The sequence below is a fragment of the Lactuca sativa genome, chromosome 3 (genome assembly GCF_002870075.4).
Source record: "Lactuca sativa cultivar Salinas chromosome 3, Lsat_Salinas_v11, whole genome shotgun sequence".
Taxonomy (NCBI): Eukaryota; Viridiplantae; Streptophyta; class Magnoliopsida; order Asterales; family Asteraceae; genus Lactuca; species Lactuca sativa.
Window position 1 is genome coordinate 309,794,351 of NC_056625.2, and position 12,833 is coordinate 309,807,183.

Below are 12,833 nucleotides of genomic sequence, written 5' to 3' on the forward strand. Positions count from 1 at the left end.
GATATTTTTTTAATTATATAAAATTATAATCGTTGATTTAAATAAATAGATGAAGTTATATCACCTTATAATTTAAATTTATTTTATTTTATTTTTTAATCTAATATTATTACTTTAATATATTAGAGTGAAATAATTTGAAATTTGAAATTTAAAATGTAGAATCAAGTATTAATTTAATTTAATTAGAGTAAAAAATTTAAAATTTAAAATTGATAATTAAAGGCTGACAAGTGACATCATATGTGATATATAATATTAATGAGAAATTTTAATAATATATCACTTATCTATTTATTAGAATAAGGATTCACATTTGACGTACAATCACTAATTATTATATCTCGTCAAGAGTTATTACATATCTCATGTCTGAGAACTTTAAAAGATCCATGGATACGAAAATATGAATTTATTAAGCAGCATGATTCGGGGCTTTATTCAAGCTTAAAGTTACTTCCCCAAAATTCTGCTTGGAAAACATTTCATGCACACAAAACGTAAACTTATTAGAGCAATAAGAACGACCAGACATGTCGTAACTTGGCCTTTTTTCATGCTTTCGCCTTCTTCAGTTTTGGAATCACTTCAATTGGTTCTTCTGCCTCAATCATTTCATCATTGACTCCATCTTCTTCTTCATATTCCACATTCACTTCTAGGGCTCTTTTTAGAAGCCCCACTTTCTCAAGAGTCTTCTTTTTAGGTTTGTCCTTAGTAAGAAACCTTCTGAACCAATTTGCAGATTTTTTGGGGTACCTCTGGAGATTGTTCTTGTAATCAACGTAGATCATACCAAATCTGTCACCATAACCACTTCTCCATTCAAAGCTATCCATGAATGACCATACAAAGTACCCCATAATGTTCCTGTAAGATCTGTAACATCATACAAAAAGATTAAGACTGTGTTTAATCATTATCCCTTGACGTGGGAATAAATAAAATGAATAAATGAATCCGCTTTAACTTACACCCTGGCTTTTTTTATTGCTTCGATATGCTCTTTTATGTAGGTAATTCGTTCTGTATCATCTCGAATTTGCTCATATGTTTTGTCAGGATTATTTAGTTGTGGGAATCCTGTCACAAGATAACAATGTGATCATAAACTCAAAGTTTTTGAGGATTAAACTTGGAATAAACTCTGTTGAAAGCATAAGCAAGACTTAATAATAATATTATTTCTAAGTTTATTAAGTGTCGTCTAGAAAATATGTGTTGAAAACGACGTGTCTGTTTATTATAGCATGTTTATAAATGTGATTTAGGTATAGTTAATGTTATATGAGAACCGTTGTGAAGGTTAGGAACAATTATAACGATTGGAGACAGTTAACAATATCAAAGATACAGAACCCAATGGATTATTATTTTACCATTCTCAGTAATTACGATGTGTTTCTCATGAACATCGTACTTTTTGATTATGTAATCCAAGAGCCCAGTAAGCCCTTCAGGATAAAGATAAACAAATGACCCTTTGTCTTCAGTTTTGTCAATTGTGTATGCCTACAAAGTTGTTATAAACACGGTTAATTGGAAATATATGTTTAGCAAAGTAAAAGATATTTGAATTTATTAATCTTCTCGTGGGCATGTTCATTTGTTTCTTTTGTTATTTATAGTATAGTTATCTTACCCTTTTTCCAATATCGTTACCATTGGGATCTCGCCCTGAAACATGAGAAAAAAGAAAAAGAAAAACATGTAACATATTTTTGAGAAACATGAATCATTATGATGATATATTGATATATAACTTGTTTTCACTATCACAAATTATCTGTAGAAGAGAAAGTTGATAAATGTTGTAAACTAATCTAGCCTATTAGTTTTCCATTACCTGATGCCCAGTAGTGACAATCTGTTCGATAACCAAGAGGAACAGCATCACGAGATTCACTTAAGGGTGCAGCATAATTAGCTGTGTAGTAGTTTATTCCAAGAAAATCATAAGAACCTTTCAATCTTTCTATTTCCTTCACACCAAATTCAGGCAAACGACCAGGTGGGCATTTAGAACTCAAAGCTGGGACAAACTTTTCCATGTTTTTTGGCCAAGTACCACTTGTTAATGGATCCAAAAACCTGAAAGATGAGCCATCATAACATATAATTTCAATGTTAATATTAGCAAACAAATTTAGTGTAAAACTTTTTGTTCCTCATATTATATCTGATCTGCGTACCATCCAAGCATGAAATCATAAGCATACGCAACAGCTTTCAAATCGTCGTCATTTTTTGGACCTCGATATGGCTTGAAAAAGTTGCAATCAAGTGTAATTCCCACTTCACCTTTTTGATAATCCTAAGAATTGGTGTTTCATTTAGTTAATTGATAAATTACACCAGCAAATTCAAGCAGTTAAACCCGCGGTTCGGTTAAACCGAGAAGCGGTCTGGTTACCCGCTTTTATAAAGCAAAAACCGTTTTTTTTTTCTAAAACAGCAAAAACTGTGCGGTTCACAAAAAACCGGCTCGAAACAACCCGGTTCAACCTCTTAAAAACAGGTTTTTAAAAAAAATTAACTAAACACCAAACAATAAAAAAAATTCAATTCATGCTGTTGGCAAAAAAAGTCCGGTTAATAGCCTTCGGTTAATAGAACCTATGCCACTAGCATATTCAATACATTAGTATTTCCTTCTTTGCATAACACGTAACCCTTGTGTTTGGGCATCTATATGGGATAGGACTCATTTGTTCTATAACCCTCAAGTACCTATTCTCTTTCAATTAAGTGCACCATTCTTTCTTTATAAATTATAAAAAAATAATTCCACACTTCCAGTCCTACTTTTAATTATTATTATTATTTTTACTAAAAAAAGTATATTTTTTTTTTCATATTATAACAACAGTAACAATCTATTTGAATTTAAAGGAATATGATTAATAAAAACCTTATTTTCTGAATTCCACCGCCCATAGTCTGGTTTTTCCAGTTTTGTGAACCGGTCCGACCGCTAACCGATTACACCATCGAACTTGTCGGACGACCGGTTTGATGAGCGGTCCGGTTTTAAAAACATTGGTTTGAGGATTTATCAATCGCAATCACAAGGTGTAGGTGATATTTGGATTAATGTCATAAATGAGTAATTAAGTTTTTATTATCTTACAAAACACCAAGCAATTGTAACATATTATTCATAAAATACCATTAAAGTTAAGGGTCTATGTGAGCAAAAAGTTCTGGCTTCTTACATTATCATAGTATTTTTTTTAACACAATGGAATCTTTTGAACATGTCAAATGATTCATTATTTATTTATTTAAAACAATAACTCGTAATATACTTTTTTTTTACTATTTAATACCTTGTATTCATCCTGATATTTTTTATATGCAGCCGCATGACAGTTGAGTAGATTGTATGCTACAACATATGGCTCCTTTCCAGGGTTACTATCTTTATCATTTCCACCCCGACCAGGTGCAGCATCACCCGTTACGTAACCAAAATAAGTGAATCTGTAGGGCTCGTTTAATGTCACCCAATGCTTCACTCGATCTCCAAACTCCCAAAAGCAAACATCCGCATAATCGACAAAATCCTTGCTACATATTTAAAATTAACGAATAATGAATTGAGAATTAAAAACAAAAATAATATAATTTCACATACTTACACGATGTTTGAACTTAAGAAACCCATGTACTCTTCTTCCAAAGCATTTGGAAGATCCCAGTGGAAGAGAGTGACAAACGGCTTGATCCCATGGTGTTCCAGCTCATCTAGTAACCTATTGTAGTGATTAATGCCTTCCAAGCTTTTACCCATGGATACTTTCCCACCTGGTGGATTTAATATGAAACAAAAACTATTGTGTTTGCTATAAAGATAAAATTAATAGAGAATACACAATATTTTGTGTCTTATTATTCATCTAACCCATACATGCAACTGGGGCTTACCAACACATAATTGTGTCGGTTTTCATTCTTTTTCTCAATTCTCATAATAATAAATATATGGTAGTCTCATAATACATGACTGAAACGACGAGATTCACCTGGTAATATTCTGGACCATGAAATAGAGAATCTGTAATACTCTACACCCATTTTCTTCAGCAACTGAACATCTTCCTAATGATAGTTGCAAAGAAAACAAAGAAGAAGAATCAAGCAAATACAATGTATTTGTATATAAAAGCACATATGATATTCTTAATTAGTATATGATAAATTCAATCTACAAGTCTCATTACCTAGGATTCACGTGTCAAAGACCATCTTTTATATATATATATATATATATATATATATATATATATATATATATATATATATATATATATATATTCTCTCTAAAAAATGAATTTTTTTGTCATTTGTGACACACTTATTCAATTTGTCAAATATCATTTCATTGTTATTTTGAAATAATTTTTTTCACATGTTATTTTAAAAGTTTTTCAATTTTATTAAATTTCATATAATATTTTAAAGTAATAATTGCAATAAATGTATACCTATTTCATTAGTGAAGTTACATTTTAATTTTAAAATTTTCAAAATTAAAACTTATTAGTTTATTTATTTATTTAAATTATTTGTTAAAATTTAAAACATAAAAAACATTTCCATTATAATATATTATTATTTTTCTTATTTTCTTATAAATTTAAAGTTTCAATTATTTTGACATTTATATTTAATTTTTTGTTAAATTAATCCATATAATACATGAGTCTCTCCTTATATGTATTCTCTATGTGTGTGTATATGTGTTTTTGATATCTGAAAATGAAAATTCAAGAGAAATTTTTGTTGGGTTTTTTTATACGCATAATAAGCATAGAATTTATAATTTTAATTAAACAGTGAAAACCCACAAAACACATTACCTTCATTCTTGCATAATTATCAACCGCGATGCATGCATTTGCACCTCCAGTAATTTTATCTGCAAAATCGTTATCCATTTTTTTTTGTTAAAAAATGATGGTTATCCATTTGATTCAAGGTAAAAGTCATATAGGATACTTTTTTATTTTTTTAGAGAGAGAGAGAGAGAGAAAGACCAGGGTTTCTTAGTGAGAAACAATCCCAAATATTGATGCCTTTACCATCTCTATTCCAGGCACCTTCAACCTAATAGCCAAAATTAACTAGAAATTTTAGGTCATGCATGTTTATTCTCTACGGGAAACATATCATTTTTGAAACATAATCAAATGGCTTTTGTTAAAAGGTATTTACAAAAACAAGCTGATGCCAAAAGTTATAGCTTTTATCTGAGTAAACATTCTCGAAAACTTACGTGACACTTTTAAAAAAGTAAAGTTACATTAAAACTAAAAATTAAAAACTCAAAAAGATACTTGATATAACTTTGAAATCATAAGTTTTTGTTTCAAATAAACGTTAAAACCTCATACACCTAAATGAAGTGTATTTTTTTAATACAAATTTTTTCTTAAAACTAAAAGTTAAAAACTCCTAAAAAAAATTTTTAATTTTTTTCTTAAACGGAATACACACTAATTTTTTTCTTCAAATGTATATGAGCCACCAACATTATGTTTTGATACATGCCTGAAAAGCAGATGTTCCTACACCGAACTTGAAATCAGGAGGAAAATCACCACGTCTTAGCTCGGTTCCCAGAAAATCTTTTCGTTGGCCATGAACACTAAGTGGAGAGAAAACTTTTAACGAGTTCAATCTGTAATGCCAAAGAGTGGTGAGAACGATGTTCTTGTGCTCCGATATTTATAGCCACCCAAGATTAAGTCAATTATTGTATTTTCAATTTACGAATGAAAAATAAATAAGGAGCACGTGATTTAATTATATGGATCTAAGTTATCAGTACAAGTGTTAAAGGTCACTCACAATGACATCATATATATATATATATATATATATATATATATATATATATATATATATATATATATATATATATATATATATATATATATATATATATATATATATATATATATGGGCTAGGATTAAATGTGAACTACAATTATTGTGTGAATATAAGAACAATTCTTATCCACTTGATTAAAAAAATAAAGGGTTATGATTCTAGGATACATGATATTAACATGGGATAGCATATACAATATCATTACATTTCATTAATTATAATAATAAATTAGTCAAATGCCATAACAATAATTTATAATTTATGGAAAGTGACCGTATTATTGAATGCAATTTGAATTATATTTCAAAAAATCAAACTAAGTATTTTTACATTTTAAATTAACTATTATATCCTTCGATATCATGGTTGGTACCGCCTATATTTTTTTTTTTAATTTGATTATTGTTTGTTGTTTATGAATTCTTTAAGAATACGGTATAAGAAACTCAAAATATTGAAATTTTTTAAGAATACATTGATTCTTTTGGTTGATTTATTGATTATTTTTTATGTAATCTTTAAGAATACAAATTAATACTTTTGAAAATTAACTTTCCTAACCGATTTCTTGGAGATTGATTTGAACTATTTCTAGAGGACACAATTAAATATTTATTTTTATCATTTTCATTCTTCAAATTTTTATTTTTATCATTTTCATTCTTGAAGAATAAAGCACGGATTACAAGTTCATAACTAATATTCTTTAATAATAAAATTAACATTTTTGAAAAAAAAAAAAAAAAACGCATTCTTAAAGAATCCGATATAATAAATCTTGCATATTGGACGTTCTTTAAGAATACATTCATTGTTTTGGTTAATTTCGTTGTTTATTGTATCAACATTCTTTTAGAATTAAACATTCTTAAAGAATTCATGTTCTATACAAGAGATTTAAATGAATTCAACGTTATTAAAGAATATAACCGAATATATTATAAATAATAAGAATATTCTTACTGTAAAATTGATAGATTCTACTGAGAATCATATAAAAATTATTACAAATCAAAATATAATATCTTGTTTCATTCTATAAAATTGGTAATACATGCTCAAAGAATAAGATTTTTTTGTGATGTCCATTTTTGAAAGAATATCACAGCAAAAAATGGAAGAACTCAATAACGACTTTTATTTCTCTTTTTCTTTGAATAACTTAGAAATGACTAGAAAAACAATTAATAAACATTATGAAAAATATATGTATCTTTTAAACAATGTCGTATTATCCATTCTTAGATTATCATATTATGCATTCTTAAAGAATTTGGATAGCAACCATTCCTTTTGATTATCGAATTGCAGATCATTAAAAGCTATTAATCCAAGTTCTCAAGAATAGAAGATTTGAGTCTGACTTGGTTTCACCATGTTATACAAATCAATGCAACGGCCAAAACAAATATATCATATTATAAGGATATAATTTCACTTCCATAATTAGGGACTTAGTTTCCATAATAATAGTCTTACAATTTTAGTACGTAATTAATTAGTTAATGAAATTTATTATATAAAATGATTGGTTAAGAATTTGTCATACATTCACACAATAATTATAGGTTATATATGATCCTAACTATATATATATATATATATATATATATATATATATATATATATATATATATATATATATATATATATATATATATATAGAGAGAGAGAGAGAGAGAGAGAGAGAGAGAGAGAGGAGGGTTCAATTGAGAGAGAAAAAAAGATGAGAATGGGGGAATCATTCTCAGCCACTCATTTATTTTTGCCGCAAAAGCCTCCGTCGTACCAGCAGAAATGGGAAAGGAATAGACATGTGTTTTCCAACAAAACGTGTTTTCTTAAACTATGTTAATCATTACCTTAATATATACAAAAACATAGTTTTTTCATTTTTTTTTAATTTTCAAGAAGCTATTTTTATCGAAAAATGATTTTAAATATACCAAAATTAATGATTTTTTATTCTCTACAAATAGACATCCATATTGATATAGTTTTAAGATAAAATAAAAATTTTATTTTTTTTTTATACTTTCAGCTATTGTTATTCATAAGTGAATAAGAATGAATCAGGTTTTTACTACAGTACATTCGTTATTCAGTTATGAATAAAAAGTATGATTAATTTTTTTTTTTACAATTTAAGTATCATTCATATATGAATATAGCATATAATAAACATAGTATATTCATATTTAAATATTAGACGATGCATTCACTTATGAATATTACATAATATATTCACTTGTGAATATTAGATGGTATATTCACTTATAAATATTAGATAATATTTTCATATCTGAATATTACATAGTATTACATGGTATATCACATGTGAATATTACATAGTATATTCATTTGTGAATATTAGATGATATATTCACTTATGAATATTACACAGTATATTCACATATGAATATTACACAGTATATTCACATATGAATATTACAATGTATTTTCACAAATATATATAATTTTTATATGTTATTCACATATGAATAACATACAGACTTGCATATTTGTTTTTTGTTTTGATAATCATATACTGAGAAAACATATTCATATATGAATATAACGTGGTAATTTAGTTCATGCATTTCATCAAACAGTTTGAGTGCATACAATTTAACTTTTTTTTAAATGTTAAAAACATGATATTTTGACTATTTAAATCTTACAAAAGAGTAGATTGATAGAGAATTATATGAAATTTTTCAAAAAAAAAAAACGATTTGATATTTTTCTAACCTCAATTTTCAAGTTTTATTTGATAATCGATGTTGAATGAACGATATGAAGTGGATTTTTGTTGATTATCGATGATGTTGATCTAATAATGCTGGGAGTATAATTAATCATAGATGTTGAAGATCTGATCGTATTCAATCACAATTGAAGGTTGAATTAAAAGAACCAAAAACGAATTTTTGTTGTTAACTGTTGAATCGTGTTGATTATTGACGAAGATCGATGATTGATTAGCATTGGATGATGTTGATGATGGTTTAATTGAAGAAATCTGGATGATTGTTGAAAGTTGGAGAAGAAATTTGGATGATGAACGATGAATGGGTTTGAACTACAGATACGTATTTGAGATTGAAGGTTGTTCTCATATTTACAAGTTTGCCATCGTGTCTTTTTATGCTTGAATAAAATGAGTGGCTGAGAATGATTCCCCCATTCTCAACCTTTTTTATTTTCTCAATTGAACCCACCTCTCTCTCTCTCTCTGTCCCTCTATATATATATATATATATATATATATATATATATATATATATATATATATATATATATATATATATATATATATATATATATTGTAACAACCCGGATTCCCAGGTAATATTTATTCTTATCAATTTGGTGATTTGTGAGGAGACTCGGCGAGTTGGAGCTCAAACTCGCCAAGTATGATTGCAGTTTGGGCACGGGTTCGCGTCCGGACTTGGCGAGTCCAAAATGTGGACTCGGCGAGTCCACGCTGTTTAATGAATCTCTAATTTCCAGGGTATAAGACCTATTTAAAGCGGCTTATGGCCGTCAATTTTGGCCACCAACCCCAGAGAGAACCCTAAAGAGTCCTTGAGCGTTTTGTAAGAGAGAAGAGGAAGATCCTTGACTATTTGTGGGTGTTTTTGCATATAGAAGAGGATCAAGGCAAGAGGAGACCAAAGAAGGTGTTAATCCAGTGATTCCTGAGCTCAGAGACTTCATTTGAGGTATCCATTCGTTCCTTTCTCAGTCCTTGGTGTAAATCTTAGAGTTAAGGTTTCTTTGTGGAATGATCCATGGAGTAATTGGCCTCTTCTTGTGTTGGTGCTTTAGATCTGGACCCAAAGAGGTCCACAGACTCTTTTCCCTCAAGCTTTATGAGTGTTAATGGAGGCCATGAGCTTAGAATAGCATTCTCGAGACCATATCATCAAATAAGGCCTTTAAACCTTTGCATGAGCACCAAGATAGTAACTTTACGTGATGTATGTGCTTGGAAGGACTGGATCTATGAGTTATTGGAACGGATCTGACCTCAGGAGTGAGTTTGAGTTTATGCATGGCATAGACTCGCCGAGTCTGAAGAACAGACTCAGTGAGTAGCATGAAGATTGTCCATAACCACTCAGTGAGTGGTCTTGCCAAGTTAAGGGGTTGACTCAGTGAGTCAGGGAGAGTCAGAGAGGGTTGACAGGTGGACTGAGTCAAGCTGGAACTCGCCGAGTTGTTCTTGAGACTCGGCGAGTTGAGTCGTGGTGGCCCCGCAACTCATGCTAGGTGGAACTCGTCGAGTTGGGAAAATACTCGACGTGTCGAGAGAGGATCCCAGGGAATCAGTGGACACGTATAGACTCGCCGAGTCGCTCTAGTGCACTCGCCGAGTCCGTTGACCAGAGTTGACCAGTGTTGACTTGATAGGGATAATCAACCTTAGTTGTGAAAGTGTTAATTAGAGATATATTGTGTTATAGGAGGATTATAGTGATGGGGTTTTGAGCATTCTAACACTTCCTAAGTGTACATGCAACCCTAATAAACCTTGGATCTATGTTTGTCTAAGATACATGCAAATAATTATTTTTCCAAGGTTCATATCTTAACTAGCATGGCATGGGGAACATGAATCAAATAAAGCTAGTAGAAATACTTACCTTGTAGTTGTAGTTGATTGCTTGGAGTTTTAGAGCCTAGCACCAATAATGTGGATGCCTCAAATGAAAGTCACAAATCACCACAAACTTGGAACTTTGAGAGAATAGTCACACTTCTCTTGAAATCGGCCCTCACCTCAACATGTGTCAACTAGTGTTCACTAGATACAACTAGCTTCAACTAACTTGATATCAAGAGCCAAAGCCTCCTTTCTATAGTGTGGTGGATTAGGGTTACATCCATGTAAACCCTAATACCCATGTCTCTTCATTTCCATGAGATCCATGGGTTAAAGCTCGATGGAGTATCCATGGACTTCTCCATCCAAGCCTAGCCCATTCCAAATAAGCATAAGCCCACACTATATAAATATAGAAGCCCATATTTAATTAGTAATATCTTTGATCACTAAATTAATCCTAGATTAATTATAGATCACTACTAATTAAATAATATGATCTTATATTAATATATTAGAACTTATAATATATTAATAAATCATAACTTGTACTATTCTCAAATATTATCCATAAATTGTTCGGGTGAAGTGCAACCCAAATAGACCATGCCGGGTCGGTTCAAGTACATACCAAATATAGTTATGGACTTAGACACTATATCCAACAGTCTCCCACTTGGATAAGTCTAGTAACTATATTTGCAAGTATAACTTCAGGAACCGATCAGCACTCGTAGCTCTTTAAACTCTGTAGAACTTGAACGCGCCATTTAGATAAGTGATCATATAATCCTCTGTTCTAGATATCAGCCGGACAAACACATGGAACATTGTCTTACTTATTGTCCAACATTTGTTTCCCGATTTCCGATTTGTTTGACATAGAACTTAACTGAACACATCAATTTAGTTCTGACCGGGCCCGGTACATAGGTCAAAACAAAATCATCGAGGGGCCCAGATATCAGCTTCTAATCCAAGAAGGAACAGATAAACTTCGACTCATATGTTTGTTCTACCACTCATTGAATTACACACAAAGGCACGTTTTATAACATCGAGTTACCAATGCGTTTACGTACAATCAATGCATAACCAACTCGTAAGTAACAAATCATATCTCTAGGTTTGAAGACTTATATGATATTACCGTCTCACGATCACTCGAGATAAAATTCCATGAAGTGATTCCAGTGAGCGTGGGTTGAGTCCAATGCTCAGAACCTATGAGCACTCATGATTGTTGTAGCCTTGTCCAACACCTTAGACCTCTACAACCCATCATGACAGTCTTGATTCATACCTACTTCCGACATATGACCGACTGTGGAGGTTTGAATAATATGTTATACCAAACAAAATTATTCTGGAAGTCAAAACATGCAAAAGAAATATAGTAAAAGATCGACAAGAGATAGTAACACTTTACTCATAAATAAAACACCTTTTATTCATCATCAAATGTCAATTACACTTTACAAATTTCCGGGTTATCTAACTACTAAAACTTATATCATCCTTCAGCCCTATGCTCCGAGCATGCTGGAGATGCTTAACACTACTCAGTCTCTTCGTGAGGGGATCTGTCGGGTTCTCATCCGATGATACCCTCTTTGCCACGAGGAGTCCTTCTTCAATTCGATGTCTGATAAAATGGTATTTTCTGTCGATGTGCCTGGATCTCCCGTGATCCCTTGGTTCCTTGGCTAAGGCAACCGCACTATTGCTGTCACAGAAAATCTCCATTGGCTCTTTTATAGCTGGTACAACTCCAAGGTCTCCGATGAAGTTCTTTAGCCATATCGCCTCCTTTGCTGCCTCGCTTGCTGCTATAAACTCTGATTCACAAGTGGAATCAGCCACTGTCTCCTGCTTGGAACTCTTCCAAGAGATTGCTCCTCCGTTTAGGGTAAAGACCCAGCCTGACTGAGAGCGGAAATTATCCCTATCAGTCTGGAAACTAGCATCACTATACCCTACAGCTCTCAAGTCATCACTCCTACCGAAGGTAAGGACCCAGTCCTTAGTCCTTCGCAGGTACTTGAGGATATTCTTTACCGCGGTCCAGTGTTCCTTGCCAGGGTTCGCCTGATACCTGCTAACCATGCTCAAAGCAAAGGCTACATCAGGTCGAGTACACGTCATGGCATACATGATCGATCCTACAGCTGAAGCATAAGGAAATCGACTCATTTCTGCTATCTCAGCCTCACTACTAGGGCTTTGTGTCTTACTCAATCTGGCGTTACACTGAATGGGTAACTCACCTTTCTTGGAGTTATGCATGTTGAATCTTTTCAACACTTTGTCCATGTAGGAACTTTG

General features: G+C 31.4%; 1 protein-coding gene across 1 annotated transcript; it reads right to left on the reverse strand.

The window, feature by feature from the left end:
• Positions 1-315: 315 nt before the first annotated feature.
• LOC111877166 (beta-glucosidase 24) lies at positions 316-6,708 on the reverse strand. The gene is made up of 13 exons (XM_023873692.3): positions 6,703-6,708; positions 5,554-5,721; positions 5,040-5,109; positions 4,863-4,921; positions 4,026-4,101; positions 3,642-3,807; positions 3,330-3,570; positions 2,193-2,314; positions 1,847-2,091; positions 1,643-1,677; positions 1,380-1,512; positions 975-1,083; positions 316-879 (listed from the first exon to the last, which is right to left on the reverse strand). Exons 1-13 carry the CDS (start codon positions 6,706-6,708, stop codon positions 555-557), a joined length of 1,755 nt encoding a protein of 584 aa, XP_023729460.3. The 3' UTR covers positions 316-554.
• Between the last annotated feature and the right edge of the window lie 6,125 nt (positions 6,709-12,833).